At 36.9% G+C, this 26,451-nt stretch overlaps 5 protein-coding genes and 2 non-coding genes across 11 annotated transcripts; 5 read left to right on the plus strand and 2 right to left on the minus strand.

The window, feature by feature from the left end:
- The first annotated feature begins 591 nt into the window (after window positions 1–591).
- LOC110601667 (fatty acid desaturase 4, chloroplastic) lies at window positions 592–1,899 on the plus strand. Its single transcript, XM_021738892.2, has one exon. It carries the CDS (start codon window positions 707–709, stop codon window positions 1,625–1,627), a length of 921 nt encoding a protein of 306 aa, XP_021594584.1. The 5' UTR covers window positions 592–706; the 3' UTR covers window positions 1,628–1,899.
- A 228-nt stretch (window positions 1,900–2,127) lies between these two features.
- Window positions 2,128–12,337, minus strand: LOC110601668 (vacuolar protein sorting-associated protein 22 homolog 1). Of its 4 annotated transcripts, none has more exons than XM_021738893.2 (10): window positions 12,180–12,206; window positions 11,969–12,079; window positions 10,847–11,001; window positions 9,054–9,966; window positions 8,842–8,952; window positions 8,482–8,617; window positions 7,709–7,863; window positions 2,735–2,842; window positions 2,558–2,647; window positions 2,128–2,442 (listed from the first exon to the last, which is right to left on the minus strand). In XM_021738893.2, exons 4-10 carry the CDS (start codon window positions 9,102–9,104, stop codon window positions 2,341–2,343), a joined length of 753 nt encoding a protein of 250 aa, XP_021594585.1. In that variant the 5' UTR covers window positions 9,105–9,966; window positions 10,847–11,001; window positions 11,969–12,079; window positions 12,180–12,206; the 3' UTR covers window positions 2,128–2,340. The 4 variants fall into 4 exon arrangements, with proteins under 4 accessions (XP_021594585.1, XP_043807261.1, XP_043807262.1 ...); XM_043951326.1 differs by having other exon boundaries at window positions 9,054–10,300; window positions 12,180–12,196; XM_043951327.1 differs by lacking the exons at window positions 11,969–12,079; window positions 12,180–12,206 and having other exon boundaries at window positions 9,054–10,300; window positions 10,847–11,951.
- TRNAM-CAU lies at window positions 9,309–9,380 on the plus strand. The gene has a single exon. It is a non-coding gene; the product is annotated as a tRNA-Met (tRNA).
- Window positions 12,338–12,377: 40 nt separating the features above from the next.
- Window positions 12,378–12,449, plus strand: TRNAM-CAU. Its single transcript has one exon. It is a non-coding gene; the product is annotated as a tRNA-Met (tRNA).
- Window positions 12,450–12,971: 522 nt separating this feature from the next.
- On the plus strand, window positions 12,972–13,924 carry LOC110601670 (ribosomal protein S14, mitochondrial). The gene is made up of 2 exons (XM_021738895.2): window positions 12,972–13,074; window positions 13,400–13,924. Exon 2 carries the CDS (start codon window positions 13,416–13,418, stop codon window positions 13,725–13,727), a length of 312 nt encoding a protein of 103 aa, XP_021594587.1. The 5' UTR covers window positions 12,972–13,074; window positions 13,400–13,415; the 3' UTR covers window positions 13,728–13,924.
- A 1,165-nt stretch (window positions 13,925–15,089) lies between these two features.
- Window positions 15,090–19,076, plus strand: LOC110602196 (probable serine/threonine-protein kinase PBL23). The gene is made up of 5 exons (XM_021739650.2): window positions 15,090–17,020; window positions 17,430–17,611; window positions 17,718–17,907; window positions 18,111–18,502; window positions 18,590–19,076. Exons 1-5 carry the CDS (start codon window positions 16,897–16,899, stop codon window positions 18,860–18,862), a joined length of 1,161 nt encoding a protein of 386 aa, XP_021595342.1. The 5' UTR covers window positions 15,090–16,896; the 3' UTR covers window positions 18,863–19,076.
- A 676-nt stretch (window positions 19,077–19,752) lies between these two features.
- On the minus strand, window positions 19,753–25,868 carry LOC110602195 (microtubule-associated protein TORTIFOLIA1). 2 transcript variants are annotated; one of them, XM_021739649.2, is made up of 7 exons: window positions 24,829–25,868; window positions 23,923–24,117; window positions 22,600–22,705; window positions 21,891–22,522; window positions 20,934–21,812; window positions 20,472–20,518; window positions 19,998–20,135 (listed from the first exon to the last, which is right to left on the minus strand). In XM_021739649.2, exons 1-6 carry the CDS (start codon window positions 25,588–25,590, stop codon window positions 20,501–20,503), a joined length of 2,592 nt encoding a protein of 863 aa, XP_021595341.1. In that variant the 5' UTR covers window positions 25,591–25,868; the 3' UTR covers window positions 19,998–20,135; window positions 20,472–20,500. The 2 variants fall into 2 exon arrangements, with proteins under 2 accessions (XP_021595340.1, XP_021595341.1); XM_021739648.2 differs by lacking the exon at window positions 20,472–20,518 and having other exon boundaries at window positions 19,753–20,135; window positions 24,829–25,863.
- Window positions 25,869–26,451: the final 583 nt, after the last annotated feature.

Raw genomic sequence — 26,451 nt, forward strand, 5'->3', positions numbered from 1 at the left:
AAATATTTAATTTCAAAATAAAGACAAAAATTAGATAATTTAATAGATTTTAGAAAATAAAAACTACATTGCTAATTTTTGTAGTTTTAGTTAGATTTAAAATATAGTGAAATTAATAAGTTAAATTTTATGAGAGTGATATATATTTTTTAGTGGTTATTTATAGAAAATATAATAAGTTAAATAATAATATCTTAAAAATATAATAATTTAGAAGGCATCCATAGATAGATGCTGGAGCACTTGAATATTCTCAGCTGCCGCAAGTGGCAATGCTTTTAAAACACAATCACCTCTCATTTCTGGCTTTACACGCCACAAATTTTCAATCCCTAGAAGTTTCAGTATTGGACAAACTAAGAATAAGAGATGATGATGATGATCACAGCCGTAGAACATTGCAGTGCCATCTCTATCCACTTGAAGAGAGAAACCACAACCAATCCACAGGCTTATATTCATTTAGGCCAATGGACCACCTCCTTCAATGAGGCCCATTTGTATGGTTCAATTTCATACAGTAATCTCACCAGGAGGCACTAGCGAATTTTACAGCTCCACGCACACTATTTTAAAACCACAATATGAATTCTTTCAAATCTCTCCACAAGACTTCCCTAGTTCATTTACTGCCACACTTTGTTTTCAGCTCGGATATATTGCTTCTTGAAATCAACTGGTTTTGATTTCTCTTTAGGCATTCTCAATGTCTATCCTACCACAACACAAGTACCTCACAAGGTCCCTAACCCATGTTCCAAAGTATCACCAATCATGCCTCCGCAGGCTTGTGATATGTTCAGCCACCACCGCCACCACCAAATCTTCGACCAAGCCAACCCAGTTAGTGAACGAACCTAGGCTTGTGAACCCACCAGCGTTAGTCTCACCCATTGCCCCTCCTTTTCTCAATGACCCCAGTTTGCAATCAACATGGTCTCACCGTCTATGGGTGGCAACTGGGTGCACCACTGTGCTTATTTCCCTAGCTAAGGCCATTGTAGCTGCAGCTGATTCCCATGTTTGGCTCCAACCCATTTTAGCTGGCTATATTGGATACATTTTAGCTGACCTTGGCTCTGGGGTATACCATTGGGGAATTGATAACTATGGTGATGCATCAACACCCATTTTTGGTGGTCAGATTGAAGCATTTCAAGGCCATCACAAGTGGCCATGGACAATCACTAGGCGTCAATTTGCTAACAACTTACATGCTCTAGCAAGGGCAGTAACATTCTGTGTATTGCCTATAGATCTTGCTTGTAACGACCCTACAATTCATGCCTTTGTTGGTGTATGCTCTGGTTGCATAATGTTCAGTCAGCAGTTTCATGCCTGGGCTCATGGAACCAAGAGTAAGTTGCCGCCATTAGTGGTGGCATTGCAGGATGCTGGATTGCTGGTGTCACGTGCGCAGCATGCTGCTCATCATCGGCCACCTTATAACAATAATTACTGCATAGTGAGCGGTATTTGGAATAAATTATTGGATAAGCAAAAGACCTTTGAAGCACTAGAGATGATATTGTATTTTCAGCTTGGAGTGCGACCTAGGTCTTGGAGTGAGCCTACTTCTGACTGGACCGAAGAGGTTGAAGCCCCTGCTCAAGTTACAGTACAGTGATTCTCCTTTTTTCTTCCCATGCTACATGCCATGTGTACAAAACTGTTTACTAGATATGGTGGCACATGAAGGGAAATTCCAACCTTTTTTCCGTTTCTTTTTTTTCTCTGTAGACGGGTATTGACAGCAGTACGATTCAGGAATCCAATTCCTTTAAAAGTAAAAATGTGTTCAGTTCTCATTACATGAGGCACTGGCTCATACAAACACGAACTGTTCTGCCAGATCAAATGAAAGAAAATATAAAGAAGAAAAATTTCCCATTTCATCTATTTAATTTCCAAGATTGGAGACATTTTTCCAATTCTATTTGATTTGCAAGTCTCACATTCACAAGCAAGCGCACATTTGAATAACTTGGTGATTAAACTAGCGCCAGTCCCAAGGAAAAAACAGACCAAATGCATAGCTGTTACAACAGAACTTCCTCAGTAGCCAGGGAAAGAAGTAAAAGGAAAAAATCAAAGGGAAATACATCTTGTTAGATTCCACACGTTTCATGTGTAAATGATCCGGTGCATTTAAGCTTTTAACAATTGAATTAGAGTAAATATGCTCATGGAACAATTGTAAGATCATGCAAAAGAATTTACAGTTTCAGTACATTTTAAGTTGCTACTTTCACTTCCATGCAAGAGAATTAAAATAAATAAATCACCTTTCACCCTTTCTGTGGGTACAAGTAAAATTTTTGGGGATAAAAAATCCACATGTCAAATATCAGCCCCTCCTGAAGAGGATATGGAAGACACACAGGGAAACCAATAGCGGCGTTTTCCATCCTTGTGGCCATCATCAATCATAGCAAGACCTTCCTGCATCAGCCAACAGGGATTTATGAGTCCTTTGTCGAATTCTACAACAAAAAGGAATAGAGAAAAAAGGGCAATTTTAAAATGGATAATCAAAGGTGGTGGAAACAAAACGTACGTCTAATAATGTATCAAGGGCATCAGTAGCACGACCAGATGTCCAAGAAAGCTGCCTCTCTACATCATCAACCGTCACATAGCCTCTTGCCTAAAAAGAATGAGATGTGTGAAATTATATGTAAATTCTTACTCCGTCGGAATGCCCTATGCTTTAGAATACGGAATGTAGAAAAACCTGAGCCAGCTCCAAAATTTCATTATGGTCTTTGTTCAATTCAGTTGGAACAGATCGAACAAGCTTTCTTTTTCCAACAGAAATCACCTCAAAACCGCTACCTAGAATCTGAGGAACTCAGTAGTCAACTAACATGCAATGCCAGAAAAGTAACCAGATATAACTAAAACAGACATTCTAATTCAATGCTAACAAATAAACAGATTATGGCACTAATGCGTACTCAGTCAGAATGAACCTTACAACATTACTTGTTAATCTTACAACAAAAGCTAAGTGTACCAAGTAATCTACCAAATGTTCATAAATATATTATAATGTTCTCTCAAGAAAAATGGGAAAAGAAAATAATGACCACATGTAACCATTCTAATATTCATAGATATATCTTGCAACAACAGCTAGGTGTATCAACTAATAATACTGAACCAAGCCAAAGAATATGTCCATCATGGCATTGCAGCATTAAAAGATCAGATGTATGAGGATGTTTATTCTCACTTACCATGTATGAGGATGTTTATTCTCACTAACCACTTAGAGAAAGTGAGCAACTAAATTTTCTTACTGTTGACTTATTTACTAATCCTAGCTGATTCTAGAGATTTGATTTGATCTGATTAGGATCCTTAATTATCTCTGTAATTATTATTTAATTATTTGCTTTCTGTTTAGATATGATTCTCTGTGTATAAATAGTCATGTAGACCAATTGTAAAGATTAAGAGTCAAATACAACCCAAAATTCTTCATGGTATCAGAGCCTTTTCCTGATTTTTTTGGGTCCAAATTCAATTCTTTCCTCTTTAGGGTTTCAAAACCCTAGATCTATCTTTTTTGTACTAACCCATATAGGAGTCCCTCATTCTCTCACCGCCGACACCAGGAGAACCGCCGGACTGCCGCCGGCCGATCGACCAGCTCCAACGCCGGAAAAGCCTGCACGTGAGGCTCACGCGCCACCCCTTCCCTGCGCGTGACCCGTCGCTTCCCGGCACGTGACCCATCGTCTATTGCTGCTTTGCTGCTCCGATCATCTTTCCGGCCTTCCCGTGCTGCTAACCGGTCTTTTTGGTGAATCGATTGGGCTCTCTTGTGTGTATAACCTTGGATACCTCCTATTCTGTCACAGTTTATAAACTTTTACCATGGCAGAAGGTAAAAGGGTGTCAATGACAGAAGGTAAAAGGGTGTCAATAGCAGAAGGTAAAAGAGTCTCGATTCCTAACTCTGATTACTCATTCTTTAGTGCCACATCTGACTTTGTAAAGTCAGGTAATGCTTCATCTTTCCATAATATTCCATGGATTATCGATTCTGGTGCGAATAGACACATGACAGGTTCTTCTAAAGGCTTTCTCAATTATTTTCCTTCCCTAACCAAAGATAGTGTCAAAATTACTGATGGCTCTTTTACTCCCATATCTGGAACAGGTTTTGTTATTTGCACATCCAATATTAAATTATCATCTGTCCTCCATGTCCCCCACTTTCCTGTCAACATTTTATCTGTTAGTGCTATCACCAATGCCCTTAATTGTAAAATTGAATTCTTTCCTGATCATTGCGTTATTCAGGATCTTCACACAGAAAAGAGGATTGGCAATGGTAGACTGCATGATGGCTTATATATGTTGGAGGGTGATCCAGATTCTTCGATATCTCAAGCCTGTTTTGGAGAAAATAAGGATGTCAATCAGGAAATAATACAGTGGCACAGACGGTTAGGGCATCCATCATTCTCTGCCTTAGAAAAACTTTATCCTAATTTGTTTGCTAGAACTCAGTTTGATTATCTATTTTGTGATGCTTGTGAGTATGCTAAACACACTAGAACATCCTATCCTTTGAGTCATAATAAAAGTCAAATTCCTTTTGCGACTATTCATTATGATGTTTGGAGGTCTACTCAAACTGTCTCCTTATCTGGTAATCGATGGTTTGTCACCTTTATTGATTGTTGCACTCGAATGACTTGGGTCTATTTGATTAAAGCTAAAAGTGATGTCTTTTCTTGTTTTCAATCCTTTCATAAGATGGTTTGTACTCAATTTGATATTAAGGTGAAAAATTTGAAAACTGACAATGGAAGAGAATACATGGATAGTAGCTTTTCTGCTTATTTGGAGAGTAATGGGATAATACACCAGACTAGTTGTCCTTATACTAGTGCTCAAAATGGCGTTGCTGAGAGGAAAAATAGGCATCTATTGGAGGTAGCTCGATCTCTTATGTTCACCATGAATCTACCCAAAGCAAATTGGGGAGATGCAATTCTTGCATCTGCATATCTTATCAATAGAATGTCTCTCAAGACCCTTGACTTTATAAGTCCTTTAGCGGTTCTACAAGGGAAGAATTCATACGTTGTTCCACCAAAAGTATTTGGGTGTGTTTGCTTTATCCATACTAGGACGGCAGGAAAACTGGATCCCAAGGCCCTTAAATGTGTGTTTGTTGGGTATTCTCCAACACAGAAGGGATACAAGTGCTATCATCCTCCCTCTAGGAAATACTTCATTAGTATGGATATTACCTTCCGAGAAACTGAACCCTACTTCAGTACCACCCACTCACCTCTTCAGGGGGAGAATAATGAGCAAGAAGAGGTGATCCCGAATTCTGTGATTCTGAATGATATGGTTCAACTAGAAAGTTTGAGTTCTAGTAGACAGGGGGAGATGTCCAATCAGGGAGAGAGAACTGGTCGTTTGGACAAGCCAGATTTGAGAAGGTATTCAAGGAGAAATAAGGCAGAAGAAGCCATTATGCAGTCTACTCAGAGTCAAGAATCTTCTCCTAGTGAGTTACCCAGTCATGAATCTTCTTCTGGTGAGTTACCCACAACTCTTGAATGTTTCAATGACTTAGATAAACCTATTGCACAAAGAAAAGGAGTCAGATCTTGCACTAAACACCCTATTTCTAACTTTGTTTCTTATGAATCTTTATCTCCTTCCTATAAAGCCTTTGCCTTGTCTATTTCCTCTGTGTCTATTCTACAGGATTGGAAGAAAGCTCTTGCAGATCCTAAATGGAAGAAAGCTCTTGCAGATCCTAAATGGAAGAAAGCAATGATTGAAGAGATGAAAGCATTGGCTAAAAATGAGCTTGTCACTCTCCCACCTGAGAAGAAACTCGTTGGCTATAAATGGGTGTTCACAGTGAAACACAAAGCTGATGGCACAATTGAACGGTTTAAGGCCAGATTGGTTGCTAAAGGATTCACCCAAACCTATGGAGTGGATTACCAAGAGACATTTGCCCCAGTTGCAAAAATGAACTCAATCAGAGTTTTGTTATCTTGCGCAGCCAACTTGGATTGGGACTTGCAACAGTTTGATGTGAAGAATGCTTTCCTCCATGGAGATTTAGAGGAACAAGTGTTCATGGAAATTTCTCTTGGGTTCGCTGATGAGAAGACACAAGGAAAGGTGTGCAGGTTAAAAAAGGCTTTGTATTGGCTAAAACAATCTCCCAAAGCTTGGTTTGACAGGTTTAGCAGAGTCATGATGTCCTTTGGTTACCAACAAAGCAATGCTGATTACACTATGTTTATCAAACATAATAAGGGTAAGATCACCCTTCTTATTGTGTATGTTGATGATATAGTAGTGACAAGTGATGACAAAGAGGAAATGGCTCAACTAAAGAGGTTGTTAGTCCAGGAATTTGAAATCAAAGATCTGGAAAAACTGCAATATTTTATAGGTATTGAGGTGGCTAGATCAGAAAAAGAAATTTCCATCTCCCAAAGAAAGTACATTCTGGATCTTTTGGAAGAAACTGGTATGATGGGGTGTAAGCCAGCAGAATCTCCCATTAAAAGTAATCACAAGCTAAAAGCAGGAACGGGTGAGTCCGTGGATATTGGAAGATATCAGAGATTGGTAGGAAGGTTGATTTATCTCTCACACACTCGACCGGATATAGCCTATGCTATTAGCTTAGTCAGCCAATTCATGCATGACCCTCGCGAGACTCATATGCAAGCTGTACTTCGCATCTTGAGATACCTAAAGTCTGCGCCAGGGAAAAGGCTTCTTTACTCCAAACATGGTCACCTCCGAATTGAAACTTTTACAGATGCAAATTGGGTAGGATCTCTCGATGACAGGAGATCCACCTCTGGCTACTGCACAGTTGTGGGGGGAACCTTGTCACCTAGAGGAGCAAAAAACAAAGTGTTGTTGCTCGGTCAAGTGCGAAAGCAGAATACAGAGCAATGGCCCAAGGAGTATGTGAACTCTTATGGTTGCAGAAGTTATTGGAAGAGTTGAGATTGTCCGAGAGAGACAAGATAACCTTGTATTGTGACAATAAAGCTGCTATAAGTATAGCACAAAATCCAATCCAACATGACCGAACCAAGCACATTGAAATTGATCTGCACTTCATTAAAGAAAAATTAACAGACGATGTCTTGAGCCTAGTTCATGTGACTTCTACGGGGCAACTTGCGGATGTGTTTACTAAAGGGCTTAACAAGAAGATCTACCATAATCTGATTTGCAAGTTGGGCATGTGTGACATCTTTGCACCAACTTGAGGGGGAGTGTTGACTTATTTACTAATCCTAACTGATTCTAGAGATTTGATTTAATCTGATTAGGATTCTTAATTATCTCTGTAATTATTATTTGATTATTTGCTTCCTGTTTAGATATGATTCTCTGTGTATTAATAGTCATGTAGACCAATTGTAAAGATTAAGAGTGAAATACAAGAATATTCAAAATTTTTCTCCAAAATTCTTCACTTACTAAACCAGAAAAAGTCCCTAAAACCAGAATACCATAAAACTCAGTATATCAAGCTGGTTTCATTCACATAGCCCCTTTGCTATAACATGTATATGCAACCTTGATCCATAGAAGAATTTCTCCTCCATAAAGCACCTCATATTTAAATCAATTTCTCAAAAATTGTATTATCATCAATACACCAAATTTTAATAGAACCTTAATTACATACCTTAAGCTTACTTATAGCACGCAAGCAGTCGTCCTCAGAAGCAGCTTCACGATCACTTTTTCGTTTCTGACGAAGCAGAGTGCATAGTTCCTGAAGGTTGATTAAACCTCCATTGTGTGGTCTTGTTGCCAAGCATATCTCAACAATTTGTACCCCTGTCTAGCCAAGTAGAGGCAAATCACCTTAAACAGTTTACAAAACATTGAAAAACTTAAAGCACAAGATAAATTTATGAGATGGGTCAAGTCATAAACTAACACAGGGGAAACAGACAAATGCAGCTGCATAAACATGAACAGATTAATCACTACCAGAAAAATGACATAGCAGTTACTTTTCTTGGTGAAAAAACATAGATAGAATCCTTTGGAGAACCCTTTAATCCATAATTCTTAAAGAACCTTTTAGTTTTGGACCTACAATCTCAATCTCAATCTCAATCTCAATTTAAACACTTCCAAAGGCACACGATTCTTAATGAAGTTACCGAACATTTACATGATACAAAAGTATGAAGTCTCCTTAGTTGTGAATTAAGCAATAACCAACTTTTCTTTCTCGTATATATCTTGAACCAATGATGTATTCTCCAATATGCATCAAATAATCTCAGTAAAACAGAAACTTTTTTTTCGGTAATCCAATACAACACAAATTTGGCAAATGCCAATTTATCAATTTAACACGTACGTTTTAAATATAGTTCTCAACCACATAGACAACAGAATTTTGCAATAAGAAAAGCACCAATCTTCAAGAAAAACTGTACAGACCAAGTTCGTAATAGAAGTCACCAATCCCTAACAGCTCTGCCCAAAACCCCTTATTCGAGGCCAGTGGATCTACTCCCACTTTAGCACACATCTCGTGGAACTGAGCCCTGAAAGTCGGGTTCTTGCGAATATCATTCTGCATCAATCTTTATCAAATCTCAGTAACATTTCCGATTTCCAATCATTAATTTTTACAAATATATCGTCTAATGAATAATAATAAAAAAAAAGATTTCCCGGCATGAAAACACTGCTACAAAGGACTGAAATTCAATATCCCCATCATGTGATTCTTTCAGTAAGACTTAACATTATTAACCAATTGAGTAGAAAAAAACTCTCGTCGTAAATATTAATGACCTTGTGTTTGCGGGCAAACTCTTCGAGCTGGGTGCGAAAAGTGGCGAGCTGTTCTTTCATAAGATCAGTTCTCAACTTCGCTACATTTTCTCCCAGTAATCGATATTGATCCTTCAATAAAATTTCAAAATCGAAAAAAAACAATTAGCAATAAATAAAAATTTTATAAAAAAAAATCAAACGAACATCAAATAGACCAGACAGAAACAAACCCGAGCAGCAGCAGCTGTTTGCAAGCCACCAATTCCTGGCCTCCTTCTCATTCTTCCCCTCTAAGATCTCCCTGTTTATCCTGGGTTTGGATAAGAAATTCTGAGTTGTTGCTCGGTTTGCAATTACGTTTCTCTTCTTTTGCAGGATACGAGGCTGCATGCGAAATGGTGATAACTGCTATGACCAGAGAACTCAGGGGCGGCGTCGAACTGCGTTTCATCGCTTTAAAGTATTAACTATGAAATATATCAACAATCAGAGTGGCGCAGCGGAAGCGTGGTGGGCCCATAACCCACAGGTCCCAGGATCGAAACCTGGCTCTGATACAGGAGTGGCTTCTGAAAACTGTGCTGATTAATTTTTTTAGTTAATGCTTAACAACTCTTTATACAGTTAAGTTTTCACTTAATTTTAAAAATTTCCTTTTTGCTAAAACATGGGTTTATCGAAAAAGGGTGGCTTGTTTGCTTTCAACTTCATCACCAAACTTATTATTAAGCCTAATACGGCCACTTAGTTTCAATTTGCATTCATAAAGAACTCGATTTTAGTTTACCTCAGCAAAATTACTAATCAAATTCTTAAAGAATTCGTTCATATTATTCATTTTTCTGCAGCCAGATAATAGCATTCTGTATTGAGGATGAACCCCTAGCTATGCTGATATCCCTGTAGCTTCTTTTGGTATGAAATAGAAAAACAACAGGAATATACGTGCAGAAGACTTGCATGGCAATGCTAATAGTAGGTTGACAACAGAGCCTGATGAGAGTTTCAGAAATGAAGCCAGTGCAGCACCATTGGATGATCCCAGCGTTGAACCCAAGTTGCTTATTGACATGAAGGGGGCATAGAGTTCCTTCAATTCCTGGAGGGTCTAACTGTCCGGATAAAATGATGAACAGCACGAACCTGTAGGTAAATGCCAGGAGTAACAGCGTCATGGAAATTAATCATTTTTTTTCAATTGATACTAATTTGAATTGAGGATGTGTGTATGCACGCATGCGATAAGTGCTTTCTCATGATTCTTTTGTAGAACATATTCAAATTTGCACAACTTATTAACAGAAGAAAATATGAACTTAGCTAAATATGCACATAGTTGAATTGATTGATTGCATCAACAAGGGCAGATCCCCAAACAAAGTGCTATGATCTTATCGGAAATTCCATAGGTAAGACTAATTTGAGACACCAAGACCATATCTAGGACGCTTATGAAGACAACCCAATATGAGCTGACCTGCATTACATGTGAAAAGCAGGAAAGAGCAGAATTAGGCAAGTTGGAGACGGAAAATCTTCAGGTAGCGATTATAAGTGAAGGTTCCAAGCATGAGTCCCAAGCAAATGTTTGTAAATATATTATATTGCTCTCTCAAGAAAAATGGGAAAGAAAATAATGAGAACATGTAACCTAATATCCATAAATAAACCTTGCAACAACAGCTAGGTGTATCAACTAAAAATATTGAACCTGGCCAAAGAATACGTCCATCATGGCATTGCAGCACAAAAAAAATCGGATATACGAGGATGTTTATTCTCCCTTACCACTGGGAGAAAGTCAGCAACTAAATTTTCTTACTAAACCAGATAAAGTCCCTAAAACCAAAATGCCATAAAACTCAGTATATCAAACTTGTTTCATTCACATTGCCCCTTGCTGTAACATGTATCTGTAACCATGATTCATAGAAGAATTTGAGCACCTCATATTTAAATCAATTTCTCAAAAATTTTATTATCATCAATATGTCAAATTTTAACAGAAACCTTAATTACATACCTTAAGCTTACTTACAGCACGCAAACAGTCATCCCCAGAAACAGCTTCACGATCACTTTTTCATTTCTGATGAAGCAGAGTGAATAGTTCCTGAAGGTTGATCAAACCTCCTTTGCGAGGTCTCGTTGCCAAGCATATCTCAACAATTTGTACCCCTGTCTAGCCAAGTAGATTCAAATCACTATAAACAATTTACAAAATATTGAAAAACTTACTATTTAGTGGCACAAGATAAAGTTGTCAAGTCAAACTAACACAAGGGGAGCAGAGAAATGCAGCTGCATAGATATTAACAGATTCATCACTACCAGAAAAGTGACATAGCAGTTACTTTTCTGGTGAATAAACATATATAGGATACTTTGGAGAACCCTATCCACAATTCCTAAAGAATCATTTAGATTTGAACTACAATTTTAATCTCAATTTAAAAACCTCCAAAGGCACAAAAACTCTTACCCTTCATTTGGCATAAATAATTTTACAAGAAATGAATTCAAATGAATTCTTTCAAAATCATTCATGATGAAAATTTTTCAAATTAAAAAATTTTAAATTCTTTTATTCCAAATAAGAATTTTACGAGAAAAGAATTCAATTAAATCGAATTCTTATAAAATTCTTGATTCCAAACCAAACCAAGGGTTAGAGAAGTTACGGATTTACGGGATACAAAAGTAAGAAGTCCCGTTAGTTGTGAATTAAGCCATAACCACCTTCTCTTTTCTTATATATTTTGAACCAATGATGTCTCCAACATGCATTAAATAATCTCAGTAAAAGAGAAAGTTCTTTTTTTGGTATTCCAATGCAACACAAATTTGGCAAATGCAATTTATCATTTTAAAACGTATGTTTTAAACATACATTTGAAACATTCATACAACCAAACATGTAGTTCTCAACCACATAGAAAACCAAAAATCAGTGCCATTTTCGATTTCCAATCATGAATTTTGACAAATATATCGTCTAATGAATAAAACTAACTTCCCAGCATGGAAACACTGTTAAAAAGGACTGAAATCCAATATCCCCAACATGGGATTCTTTCAGTAAGACTGATATTATGATTATTATTCAATTTGAGTAGGGAAAAATCTCGTTGTAGATACTAATGACCTTGTGTTTGCGGGCAAACTCTTCGAGCTGGGTGCGAAAAGCGGCAAGCTGTTCTTTCATAAGTTCAGTTCTTAACTTTGCTATATTTTCTCCCAGTAACCAATATTGGTCCTTCAATATAAGTTCAAAAATCGAAACAAAACAAATTAGCAATAATTAAGAATTTTAAAAAAGAATAAAACGAACATCAATAGACAAGACAGAAACAAACCGAGCAGCAGCAGCTGTTTTCAACCCACCAATTCAGGTCTCCTCCTCACTCTTCCCTCTAAAGATCTCCCCCTTTTGTCCCAGAAGTTCTGAATTCTAGCTTGGTTAGCAATGGCAATTACGTTTACGTTCTTTTGCAGGAGGTTGCATGCGGAATGGCTAGTGTACTATAATAAAGAAGCAATCACAAATATCAACAATCAGAGTGGCGCAGCGGAAGCGTGGTGGGCCCATAACCCACAGGTCCCAGGATCGAAACCTGGCTCTGATAGAGAAGAGTGGCTTCCAAAATTGTGCTGTCAACTTTTTGTAAAAGTCTCAAGTAATTTCATGCAATTATTAAATTACTTTAAATTTTAATACTTATTAAACAATACCATTTTAAAAGTTTTTTTTCTTCTTGAGTTTAGTGTAGCCAAGTAATTAAGGTAGCTATTTTAATGTAGAATGAAGTTTGAGTCTCTCATTCTCAAATTTCCCTTAAAAGAAGAGTTGTTACTTCCACTTTCAATTTTGAAAGAAAGGAAAATAGATGGATGAATTTTGTTTGTATCAGATGCAAGTATACCTCTTCAATTGTAGGATTATTTGTATTTTTATTAAGAACTGATTTTAATTATTATTTTACTGAAAAGCACAGGATATTTAAAATAAATAATAAATGTTTCAATGAGAATCCATAAAAAATACAATTATAACAACTTAAAATTTAACCATCTGGACTAATACGGGCCCTTAACTGATGGACCGGACGTTGTTCTATTTTTCAGTTCCCAAAATGCCCTCAATCATTGTAATTTACCACCCACCGGCCCCGGTCTGCCTCTCATTTCCTCTTTCACTTGGTGCTGCTAAAACCCTAGCGGATCCCTCAAATCTCTGGCCTACTGTTCACGGTAAGTCTATTTTCCTCCTCTCTGAACTTCGTATCAACGATTCGTGATTTACAGACATTGTTGCCGTTAGGTGAATCTTGTTTCTGCTTGGTTTTGTTATGTTACATCTTTTTTTTTTTTTTTTTTGTCTTTAATTTCTGGTTTCGTGTTGCTGGATAATGTGGTTTGATTTTGTTTCTTGATGGTATTGCTATTTTTTTAAGTTATCTTAGGATATTGAGTTTTTCCTATTTCAGTCTGCTTAATTTTCTTTGTAACAGATGAGATTCGATGGTGAGAAAGAAAATTTGATATTATTATTGTTTTTATGGTTTGGCTATTTGTAGGGAAAACTTTGCAAGATGTCAGTGTATGAGGAGAATCGTTGCATAAAGGATAATCATCTTAGGTTGCTTGCTTCCAAATTTGAATTGAAACGAAATCTTTTCAAAGCCCTTGTTAGAGATCCTCAGCTTCCAATTGAAGTACGTGAGAAATTCCAATATAAGCTGTCCAAGTTGCCGAGAAACAGTTCTTTTACTCGAGTGAGAAATAGGTGTATTTTTACAGGTCGCCCTCGTGCTGTTTATCAGTTATTTCGAATGTCTCGAATTGTTTTCCGTGAATTGGCATCCCAAGGTATGTTGAATGGTGTAAAGAAAGCATCTTGGTAACATATCAATGTAATATTTGGGAAGGTTTACAGCCGGTGCTCAAGCAAGGAATTAATGGACAATTGCCTTATGTTGGAGTCATATGTGTAATACATGTGGTTTAAAGTTTCTGTTGAAATTTTGTGACACTTTTGAAATAGAATAATGAGGAGACGTTCTCGTATACCTCTCAAAAGAATTTGAGATCAGTTTGTTCACACTTGCATTTTTTTTTTCTCCTTATCTGATGAGATTATTTGTTCGTTGCATCGTTTTCTTTTGGAGTCCCTTCGTGCATTCTTTAGATTCAATAATTCTTGGCTAAAAGATTTTTAGCGGTCGGCAGCATTTGCAATTCACTGCACATCCTTACTACACTGTGGACCAAATGTAGCTATATGGTTGGATGATACTACTTTGGATTTGCCAATCAGGCTAGATAGAGAAGTGCCTGTGAAGCAATCATTTTCAAAAGTCCTCTCTGACAGTAGTCTTTCTTCATTGGCTGTCAAAGATAATGTAGCTGGTAGTATCATCCACACTGTTTGAAATAATTTTGTATTTGTGTAAAAGAGTGAAATAGTTCACATGCGGGTTACAAACTTGCTGTAAGATATTCTATCAGATATTGTGAGATTGTAGCTACTGTCCGAGGAAATTTGCTAAGGACATTCATATACAAATACATAAAATACGTATTGTTTATATATTTGAAATTGGGCCTCTATCCTTTTTCGTTGGTTTTGTCAACTGAGTCTTAGCAGCATCGTTGTCTGCAAGATAATGAAGGATGAACAACTCCAAGATCGAAATGATGTATGCTTACTGGACCGTCGTGGTTTTATTGAAATCTCTATCAGGTGATGTCAACATTTCTGCGATGGTTAGTTTATCTTCAATTAAGATTTCTTTGCTGCTGGCCTGTTAGTTTTGTAAAGCAACCAGGCACAGTGGATCTGTTAATTCCTATCGCGCGATGCTTCATGATCATTCAAAGGATGCTAGCGGACAGCCTATTTATTTATTCTGTCTGTTCTTACTTTCAAATTACGTTGACATTTTGCTGATTTTCTTCAATCTCGTCTGAATTGAAACGTGTCTTGTATGACATTTCTCCTTCGTGAATTTAAACCGCGTGAACCTGTCCATTTAAGTCGTTTTTTCTATTTTAACAATGATGATATCCTAGGAATCAATTAACTTAAGAGATAGGGTTGGACAATCTTTCATATTGATTTTGATTTAGTTATAATTCAAGTTTTAAATTTAATTTTGTTGATTTTAATTAAATTTAATTATTATTATTATTATTTCTTTAAAAATATTTTATGTAATCATATTAACTCTATAATTTCAATCTAATTTAAAATCAATTTATACTGAATCGATTTAAATAAATTCTAATTTTGAATTAAACCTATTTAATTTTATACTAAAAATCTTTTGTTATTCTTAAATCTTTTTTTATTCTTGATGTGCACGATACGTGTTTTTTTTTTTTGGAGTCATCACACTAGAAATACTAACGGGGAAACATCCAGGAGACGTTGTCTCATCTTCATCTCCAACATATGACCAACAAACACTTGTGAAAGATGTGATCGATCAAAGCCTGCCAACTCCTAAAAAAAAGATGCTGAAGGAGTGATTCATGTTGCAAAACTGGCACTTGCATGCCTTAGCACAAATCCTCAATCAAGGCCAACCATGAGGCAAGTCTTTTCAAAGCTGATGATGGCCAAGTGGAATAATGAAAAAGAGCTAGGGGATAGTTTTTATTGTAGTAAATTTTATAATACATTTAATGCAGGGTTCCTTTATAATTTACGAAAGAATTGATATTTATATGAATATAAAGCACATTAATTTAATGCATTTTGCTGTCATTTGCTCTGTGCTTGAGAGTGTCTGAGCTGGTTGGTCTATAAATTAATAAGGTAGGTGTTGTTCCTAGGCCTTCCAATTCAACAGCAAACAATGGAGTCCTGACAGAGATGAACTCACTACAGAAACTACTAGAATGCATTATGCATCCGAAGACTGAAATAGGAAGATCATTAAGAGCTTTGGAGAATCAAACTGAGATTCCAGCTTGCCATACTCCTAGCAAGAACAGAGGTGCAGGAGAGAGCAGTGCCTATACAGTTGATATACTAGGATTGGCACTTGAACAGAAAGCTAATGCAGAGCTAAAAGCTGCAAGATTTGGCTTGCAGGTTTAAGGAAAATTGTCCATAAAAAGGCCTCTAACGACTGTTTAGGACATAGCAGTTAAATGTATTTACTTGCTCTAATTGATTAGTTCCATGCATGGTGTATTAAGAATCCTTGAACTTCTTTAAGTATTATGACTGATTCGAGTATATTAACATAGTAGCTGGTACATGAAAGAACAGAACACAATGGAACTTCAGAAATATGGATTTTTTTAATTATTTTTTTATTTTCTTTTCAGTTAAGGTTTGATATACAGATTTCAGTGCTTTTGGATGCACAGCTAGTGCCTTTGGTGGGCGAACAGGACATCTAAAATTCAAGCTGTGATTCCATTAATGGACAGGACATAAGCCAATTACACGAGTTAATCTCAAACTCCACAAATAATAAACATACTCATAAGAATCTCCCAAGGAGGTGAGTCTAGAGAATCCAAATTTATAAAAATTGCCTATCGAGTGTGTCGTCCTGGAATAAGGGCCGTTAAGTCACCATGACTGGACAGAAAATGTGGCAATTTCTCAATCGTGCAGATATGCTTAAATAAAGATATAATACGTATTACCATACAGAGATATATAGCAAAGAAATCAATTTTGCCTCAAAAGAAATTCTGTAAATGGCAAGGTTAGCTAAAAATAAAAACAAAAAATTCCGTCAATATCTAACATTAGCAAACTTGACCAAGTCTTCGTTCCCGTTCCTAGTTCAATGGGTTTGGAGAGATGAAGCAAAATAATTAGGAAGAAGAGTCTCTTATGTCTCCTTAATAATAAGAATCTCTTCCAGGGCAAAGGCTTTCAGCAGGCGAAGCAGATCCTCTCTCTATTATCAACCATTTCTTGAATTGAATGCATTTGCTTGTTTTTGAGACTGAATCTTTCTAAGTCTCATACAGGCCATATATGTCTTCGTGACATATATTTTATTAGATTCAAGATTTTGGTGGTTGCTGAATAAGAGGGGAAGCAAGATGAGCTGCTTTGCATGTTGCAGGTCAGATCAAAAAATCAGCAGAAAATCATTGAAAAGAAGCATCAAGAAATATGCAGAAGCCAAACATTTATCCTCTTTTGCAAGTCTCTCATTCAAAAGCGGTACAATTTTAACTCTCATGTTAAATTCTTAAATTTTATGAAAAATTCAAGACCTTACAAATTCCCCTTTCCTTTCTCAATTTCACGTTGGCAAAGGTAATGGTTGCTTCTAATTCATAAGACATCTAATGTCTAGATTGCTTTTGCATTCATTATTGAGATAATCTTGTTGTGGAGTTCACCTGCAGAATCCTTAAATTCTGGAATATATCCTATGTTATTGGAAATTAACAAGACAAGTTCTTACCATTCAACCTTAATGTCAATACTTTTGGCCCATTGTTATCATGCTGAATGATCATTCTTAAACATATTTTACTTTCTGTTAAGATATTAGCAAAAATTTTAATGCCGAATGATCATTCAACCGTAAGAAGCCAAATCTAATTGATGGTAATTTACTCTGCAGATAGCAGCAGAAGAAGGTATATAACTGAAGAAATCAAGAAAATGGGAAAGGGCACTATAACTGCTGAGATTTTCGCATTCCGGGAATTATCTAATGCAACTAAAAACTTCAATCCTGAAAATCTGCTAGGAGAAGGTGGTTTTGGAAGGGTGTACAAAGGGCAGATTGAGAGAACAAAAAAAGTACTACCACATTATAATTCCCATTTCTTTCATTGTTTTCTTTCTTCTGAAAAAAAAAGTGTGTAACTTTGAATCGCTGATTGTTGTGCTGTTTTCATTTGTTTAGGTTGTTGCTGTGAAGCAACTCGACCGAAATGGATTTCAAGGAAACAGAGAGTTCCTAGTAGAGGTTCTGATGTTGAGTCTTCTTCACCATCCTAACCTTGTGAATCTAGTTGGATATTGTGCTGATGGTGATCAAAGGCTTTTAGTGTATGATTACATGTCCAGTGGCTCCCTTGAGGATCACCTTCTTGGTACGTACAAAGTAACCTCATTTTGATTTCTTGCTCTTTGACTGATTAGTTATAGCTTAGATCATGAAATGGTTGGAGATCGAGCTTTCGCATATTTAACCTTTTCCACCAGCACTTGCATGTGGAGACTTAACCAGATGCCTTTCAGAATCTGTTTCTTCATAAAATTCTGTGATAATCAGCTGGACTTTCCTGTTTTGCAGACTTGGCACCAGGCAAAGTGCCTTTGGATTGGAAAACAAGGATGCAAATTGCTTGTGGAGCAGCAAAAGGACTTGAATACTTGCATGAAAAAGCGAATCCTGCAGTAATATACCGTGACTTCAAAGCATCGAACATTCTATTAGATGAGAATTTCAATCCAAAGCTCTCAGATTTCGGTCTGGCAAAGCTTGGTCCAACAGGAGACAAGACTCATGTTTCCACTAGAGTGATGGGAACTTATGGCTATTGTGCACCCGAGTATGCATTGACAGGCCAATTGACAACAAAATCTGATGTGTACAGCTTTGGAGTTGTGCTTCTAGAACTCATCACAGGAAAACGGGTCATCGACAATTCGAGACCGACCGAAGAGCAGAATCTAGTCGTTTGGGTATGTAATATACACAATATTTTCATCCTCCAGACACGATTTTTGCCATAAAAGTAACAACCTTAATACAATGCATTTATCTTGCAGGCAACGCCATTGTTTAAAGACAGAAGAAAGTTTGTATTAATGGCAGACCCATCGTTAGAAGGGAAGTATCCTCTAAAGGGCCTTCATCAAGCACTTGCAATTGCAGCTATGTGTCTCCAGGAGGAAGCTGAGATTCGGCCATTAATGAGCGACGTCGTAACAGCCCTGGAATACTTAGCAGTAAAGAAGGGAGATGGAGATGAGGACGTCGATGACCAAGTCAGTATGTCTTCTCCAGATATTGGTTCAGAAGTATATAATGCCGAACAGTAGAGACCAGAAGATTGATAGGGGTAGGAAATGGAACAAGTTCTAATGCAGCTTGCTTCTATTTTTCATTAATTTTTTTTCCCATTACATAGTGAAAACAACCCATTTTTTTGTAATTACTCGAATATCATTTTAACCCTACCATCAATGTTTTTGGTTTTCGTTTGGTAAAACTGCGACTGTTGATTGTGTTGTGTATCCTAGCAGTGTGATGGATGGAGAGATTCTTATCACAATTTTATATAATTTACTTGGAACATATTTTTTGTTCAAGCCAGTGACCAAGTTACATATACACTTCTTTTCTTCTAAACGTGCTTGTTTCGATTAATTTTCCTCTTTGTTTTGGTAAAAAGGTAAGTAAGTGAAAGCAATATCTAATGTCAATGAATTTTATTTTAATATTGTTGCAATGAAAATTTTCAGTTATGTTATTATAAGTTGGAAACCAAATTGGGGTTCTAGGACAATTGAAGATTGGGTTTTTTTTTTTTTTTCTGTAAATTTCTGTTGATAGGTTAAGTGTAAGGAGCTTTGATGAATGAAGCATATGAGAGACTCAGAGAATTGTCTGTAAATTCATTTTAACTTTTGGCTACTAATGTATAAATACCAATCTACTTTGGACTCACAACTTACTTGAGAAGAAAGAGCAACAGGTTAGTGATTTCCTTCAAATTATTTTAGATTTCTTCCTTGAGATCAGAACCTTGTAAATTATTTTGAACCTTGATTGAGGATCAAGTTAATCCCATTTATTAGGGATAAATTGAATTCCACCAGGATAAAAATTCTGATAAACACATTGTTTTGAGGGAAAAAAAATTACAAGGGTAATATAGTAAAAACACATTGATCCATAATTTTTTTTAAGTATTTTATCTGGCAGACAGTTACCAGTGCGAATGAATTATTAAATAATAACAATAATAATATGAATGCAAAATTCCAGACTGCAAATTTGTTGGGCAGCTTTTGTATGTTCATTTACATTTTAATTGTAAAACTGACTTTTTTGGGCAAATAATCACTCGTTCAAAAAGGTCTCTACAAAATTCATAATAACAAGGACGACGCAGTTAAGTGACTAGTGTTGCAGTTCAATTCGCCAGGCTGATGCCAATTGCATCAAGAGTTGATCAGGTGTTGCCCCTTCCCAATCTTCAGCTGGATCATTTTCTGTAGAAGCTTCATGCAAATTCAACAGAAGCTCCTTCTTCAATTCCATGGGAATGCCCAGGGTATCAGGTCCATTTTCCAACAATATTTCTACCAACTGAAAAACATGAGACAGCAAATGAATATATTATGCATTGCTCCTTACACATGAAAAAACTGATGATAAGATAATGATATCTACAGAACGTAATTCAATGTTGAACCACAAATGATAACTGGAAGAAACAACCACAGATGGAACTATCCCATTCCAGAAAGCAGACACTGATAATAACACATCTCCATTTCTCTTCAGCTTAAATTGAAAATTAAGGCCCTTAGAACTAGATCAGTATATCCACCCCAACTAAATCTTAACCATTTACCACCGATGACAGTACAGAATCCCATGCTGACCACTGAACTTCAAATGTGCATACAAAGAAATGCTTACATGGTATTGATATCAAAATCAACTTCTTCCTATGCTGAGACTGATCTCTGCAAAAAATACATCATATAAATATAAAACCTTTTATAACACATATACATATTGTCTCCGCCATCCTGCCACAGGACCACAGCAACTCTAACCACATAGTTCTGCCTATTGGTCCGTGACATCAAACCAGATCCCACATACATTTACAATTTCATGGCTAAGAGCATTTTGTGCCAGGGCATATAAATCCTTATCACAGGGCCTTGGGGAGTATAACTACAGGTTCCTCTCCAACCCAAAGCAATACTCTGGCTTAAAAAATGAGAACGGTTTCTCTCTCATTCAATTCACCACAAAGAGGTTGTACCTTAGCAATTCTACTGAGTGATGGCATCACAAGCCAAGTATATGTGCATGATAAGAACAACTAAACAGATCATTTGCATCATATGTTCACTTGAGGAAAACCCATACCTGTTGAATCCAAGACAAACAGATGTCAAACATGTTCTGCTCCAGTAGAAACTGTGTAATAGCATGCAAGATCTCACACGCTGTCTCATTTGAAAGTTGGTCAACCACAGGACCTGATCTGTCCATAAGCTTCACAAGCAGGAAATCATCCCCCGTAGATAGAACTTCGGCATAAGCTGTATCCGTATCACCTATTTTAAGGGCATCCATTGCATTACTCCAAGATGCCCAAATAGGATCTCGCTCTTGTGTGCCACCATTATCATCTTCCAGGGCTTCTGCTGTCAACTCAGGAATGGCTACTCTTGCAGTCTGAGTTAACCCATTGTCCTCCCCAGCAACCCGAATGGCTTCCAAGGTAGCTTCATCCTTAGAGGCTTGCCAGACACTTCGAGCTGAAGGCCCCTCACCAAGCCTAACAGGTCCAGCACCTTTATCCCAGGCTCTCCGGCTGCCCACCTGATCACTTTCAGTTTCTGATTTAGGAGATCTAACATCTAGAGAAGCATTACCTGGAGCTCTCCTCGAGTTAACCTGTCCACTTCTGGAAGCACCATAAGTTGGAAACTCCAAAGCATCAGACACACCAGATCTCCAATTAGGGCCCTTTCCTCTCATGCCAGCAGCAGTCACATCAGACTGTATAAATCTTTCCCCAAAAGGAACACGTGCATTATACTTGCCACTGGAGTAATCAGAGAAGCCATTGTACTTTCCTACAGGTCTATTAGAAGTTCCCTCAAAACCTGAAGGAAAATTACTACCTCTCCGGCTTGATGATATTGACAAATCATGTGCCATGTCTTCAACTATTCTCTCAAGACCCCTAACTCTGTCTTCCAAAGTCACCATGCTATTGTGAGAACCCCCTATGAAATCCTACAATGTGCAGCATTCATCAGTGAAAACAAAAGCATGCATGAAAGCTATGTACTTAATGTGAAAGCTAATACATACCTGCAGCATATTCATGAGATGAGCTTGTTGTCTCTCCAATTGCAATAGCTGCCTCTGGATAGCCAACCAGTTCCCTTTACTATTTATGGAGCTTCCTTCAGATTGGCCATCAGATTTAGATAGACCTGCACGACTACCAGATGATTCCCTATAGTTCACATCAAGCTTGTCATTGTCAAAAGTTCTAGCTCTTGAATCTTTCCCAACAATTCCTCTCTCAATGTTACGGTACTTGTTACTGAAAGATCCATGGGCATCATCCAATTGACTATTTCCAATGCGGGTAGACCTTCCCCTTGATTCAGAATCATTTGGCTCCAGTTCTTCCTCATTGTTCAAATTTGAGGAATTGATACATCTACGAGGAACAACAACTTCTACAGGAAGATCACCAGCCTCACTTCTTTCAAGTTTTTGGAAGAATTCAGGGTTTAAGTCTTTGTCTGTCAAAGCAGGTGCTTTCTTCTTCAATATTACAACTGCTTTGTCAAGAATGCTAGTTTTATTTTTAGAAACAGAATCCGTATTTGGGGAAGAACTACTAGATGATTCCCTCACCAATGGTTCTGTTTTCTGGTCACTAGGGTTTGAAACCTTGTCTGGCAAGTTTGCTTGTTCAGGATGTTGACCATCTGAACATTGATTAGAAAGCAAATGGTCAAAAAAAAAAACAAGTATAAGGCGGTATTCTATTTACAGAAATGCTCACCACAAGAGAAAGCCTTTTGACCATCCAAAACACCATCTTCTGCTTTTCCTGCAATCTTCTTCCATAATTGCAATGCCTCTGTCATACTCTCTCTGACAGGTTTTATCTGTTAAACCAATAAATAATAATAACTTTGCTATGGATTGGTGACAGACTGAAGAGGGTAAAAAGGCCGCAGAAACCTACATAGCCTGAATCCCTGATCTTCTAAAGCAATATATTCTAAATAAAGTATGAGCTCCTGTCCTCGAACATGGACTGACTTATAATTCTTCAGTACCCCATAACATTATATTATAGAGCCACCTTATGAGAATCATTAGGTGTCACTGATGGCACGCAGATGTAGAACAGTTTAGAGAAGTCCGCCAACTTAAAGTGCAGTTACTTTCTTCAATAGATCAATAACCTAAATCAAGTTAATTCATGGCATATTTCATTTGGACTTTCAGGTTCTGAATTTAAGCAAACATTTAACTGAGGTAAACCTCTCAAGAGGTATCCGTATTATTAACAAACATTAGAAATAATCCAGATTCATGTAACTTCTATCCTTTACTGGTATTTTATCAGAAAGATAAGTTTCATTCAAATTGTAACACAAGCTCCTGCACACTAGGATATATAAAAAAAAGTCACACTTGCATTCCATTTCATTGAAAAAGATGAAATTGAATAGTTTGTGTGGCCTGCATGAGACGGGTTTTGCTTCCAACACAAGAACCAAGTTTTCCTAATAGAGTGCAATCTAACTATCACTGCTATCTGATATTTACTAGAACAAGGTATGCTAAAATATTAGGCATCGGAACCTTCATGATGTAGCAGCAGCACAAATGTAACAAGTAACAAATGAGAACTGATTTTCAACTATATTATTTCATATAATAATCATATCAAGTCTTCTCAGTAATAGAAAATTAGCCCTATTATATAGCTTATACCCATAATCAAACTAGGAATTGAAACCCTAACTAATTAGGAATAATCTATCACAAAATCTCTACCACTTTTATTTACTATATTTCTTCCTAAATAAATGCTCCTAAATATCTAGGATTAGGATTTGCATTTTAGTAACCTTAAGCATTAGAAGGTTCAGAAATTAAACCATTTTCACAAAAATAAAATAAAATGAAAAATAAAAAAGCAACTGAGAGAAGTTACTGACGTGTAAATGCAGAGACATAAAATGTAAAACTTTGGTGATTAGGCTTATCGACCACAAAAGCTTATTAGAATGCAATAACTATACAGACTATATGCTGTCAGTAGAACCACCAAAATATTATGTTTATGTGGAGGAAAAAGGAAATAAGCTACCTTGTCAAAATGGGAAGCCTCAAGCACTGTCAGCATGGAATTAGCAGCTTCATCAGCAATGAAGCTGCTTGAATGCAATGCTAAGGCACTTAGAGCATCAGCTGCAGCCTTTCGCGTTGCCCAGTCTGTACTCCTAAGGCAGTCACGAATGCTTTCCAGCAATGGCTCAAACCCTTGTGGTGCAATTGCTCCCACCTAGAACAATTTATCATAAAACTTCTTTAGAATTCCAGATTTTTTTTTTCCTTTATGGCAAAGATTATACAAATAGATTAACAGGCAACTGAGTGATTGGGAACTGTCTAAGAGAGTGAGTATCCAATTAATTACAATTCACAAATAAAAGGAAGCTAGTTTGTAAAAAGCCTTTGACAAGAATCCAAACTTTTCTGTTCAATTTAATGGCAATTTGGCAACCAAGCATAAAAGAAATGAGGTATTTTCCTCCCTAACACTTTCTGCTGTCTCCAAAGGAAGGGGGGGGGGGGGGAGGGGGGAGGAGGAGGGAGAGAGATTTAGAAGAGACGCTCGACATCATCTACTGTTGCATCTGGGTTTCAAAATTGAACCAGATGCTCTCTCTTTCTTTTCTTTCACAAAACAACCACATTACTAATCCTGCCAAAAACTCATATGACTCGTATCCTAAAATTTATCATTTACCACATAAAGCTTGAAGTTCAATTATGCATCATCAAAATATATGCTAACAATCTAAATTCCCATCTCTTTCTCTAGAAATTTTAAGCAACCAAATAATGAATAAAAGCAAAAGGCAAACTCACCAAATAGTACAACATTAGATCCTCAACTTAGCATAAACCAGACACAAAAATAGGCATCAACTGCAGTATTTTCAAAAATAGAGTTTATGCACATTGCTTAACAAATAAATAATATTCAAACCTGCGCCAAACTTGTCACAACCCCCAACAAAGCAGCCTTCGCCTGGAAATTTTGTCCATTCAACAACTTACAAATTCTTGGACACAACTTCTGGAATGCGGCAATCGGGACATTTCCACTGACAGCATTCCCGCCAGCATCATTCTCGTTTTTAGCCGCGCACTCCACCATTTTTGCCATACACACTGCCGCACCTGATTGAACGCCTTTGTTCTGCTCCCCCATCGCCTCAAACAGCGGCCTAACAAACAACCCCATCACGGATCCCATTCCATTACTATCTCCACTTCCCTCTCCACCACTACCACTCCTTAAATACAACCGTGACAAAATCCCAAAAGCATCTCTACACGCATCCTTAACGCTAGAATCAGAATCCTTCAGTCTCTTAACAATGTGGGAAATGATTTTCGACAAATGGGGCAACGTCAAATCGCGATGAGACTGGCAAGTCAGAGAGAGCAAATGCAATGATTCTTTCTTGACGGATGGTTTGGCGTTGGAGGAGTCAGAAAGGGAGTCATAGAGGGAATTGAGAAGCATAGGAAGCGCTTCATGTGATATAGATTGGATAATAGAGTGAAGGTCTTCAAGGGCGATCTGATGGGTGTCACGGTCGGCAAGCTTAGAGAGAGCGATAAGGATTCGTTGCTTGAGCTCTACCATGGCTAAGTGGGTGGAAATAGAAGAGGATCTTGAGGTGGATTGGTTTTGGTTTGGGGGTTTTGTGGGTTTTGACGATTTGGGAGCCTGTGTACTCATTGTTAATAGTATGGAGAAGAGAGAGGGAGATGGGTTTTTTGCAGACAGGAAAATGTCAGTGGGATTTCAAAGAGGAGATGAATTAGTGTAAAGGATGGAAGCTGAGGTTGAAGAAAAGAGAGACTGAAATGCAGCTTCAGAGAGGACGATCAGTTGTTGAAATTGAGAGAGGAGGAGTGAGAGCTAAGCCAAACTAAAGGTAAATGATTGTGTTTTGGTTGTGATCATGTGAATATGGTGGTAAAGCCTCTGAAAGGTGAGATCTAAGTGTGAGGGAAACCACACAAAGTTGTTTTATTTGAAAAGCAATCAACTCAAATTCTCACCTAAAACATTATCTATTATAAATTTGAAGTACATATAAAAAAAAATCCTACATTAATAAGAGGTTAGAGGTTCGTTTGATTCAAAATATTATACAATTTTAAAAACTTATTTTTCTGAAAAAAATAATATAAATGGATTGGATAAAAAAAATAACTTAATTAGAGTTTTGAGAATTTTACAATACTTTTAACACAAAGTGTAATTCTTCTATTATGTAATTTAATGTGGAGCCGTAATTCCTCATTCATCATTCATTACAAGTGGCGTCACTGATGTTCTATAAATTTATAATATAATATTGATACGGTAAATAAGGTGGTAATTTTATTAATTTTTTAATTTTAAAGTATAATTAAAATTAAATTTTAATTAAAAAATATAAAATTTAATTATAATAAACTAAAAAATATATTATTTTTTTTCATTGACTCATAATTTTATGATCTCTCGTGGGCCTGTGGACTTGTCCCTTCAAGCATTGCTTTGAAAAGGATAAATTTACAATAATTATCCATCTTGTTTTCACAACAATTG

This window comes from Manihot esculenta, chromosome 15 (assembly GCF_001659605.2).
Source record: "Manihot esculenta cultivar AM560-2 chromosome 15, M.esculenta_v8, whole genome shotgun sequence".
NCBI lineage: Eukaryota > Viridiplantae > Streptophyta > Magnoliopsida > Malpighiales > Euphorbiaceae > Manihot > Manihot esculenta.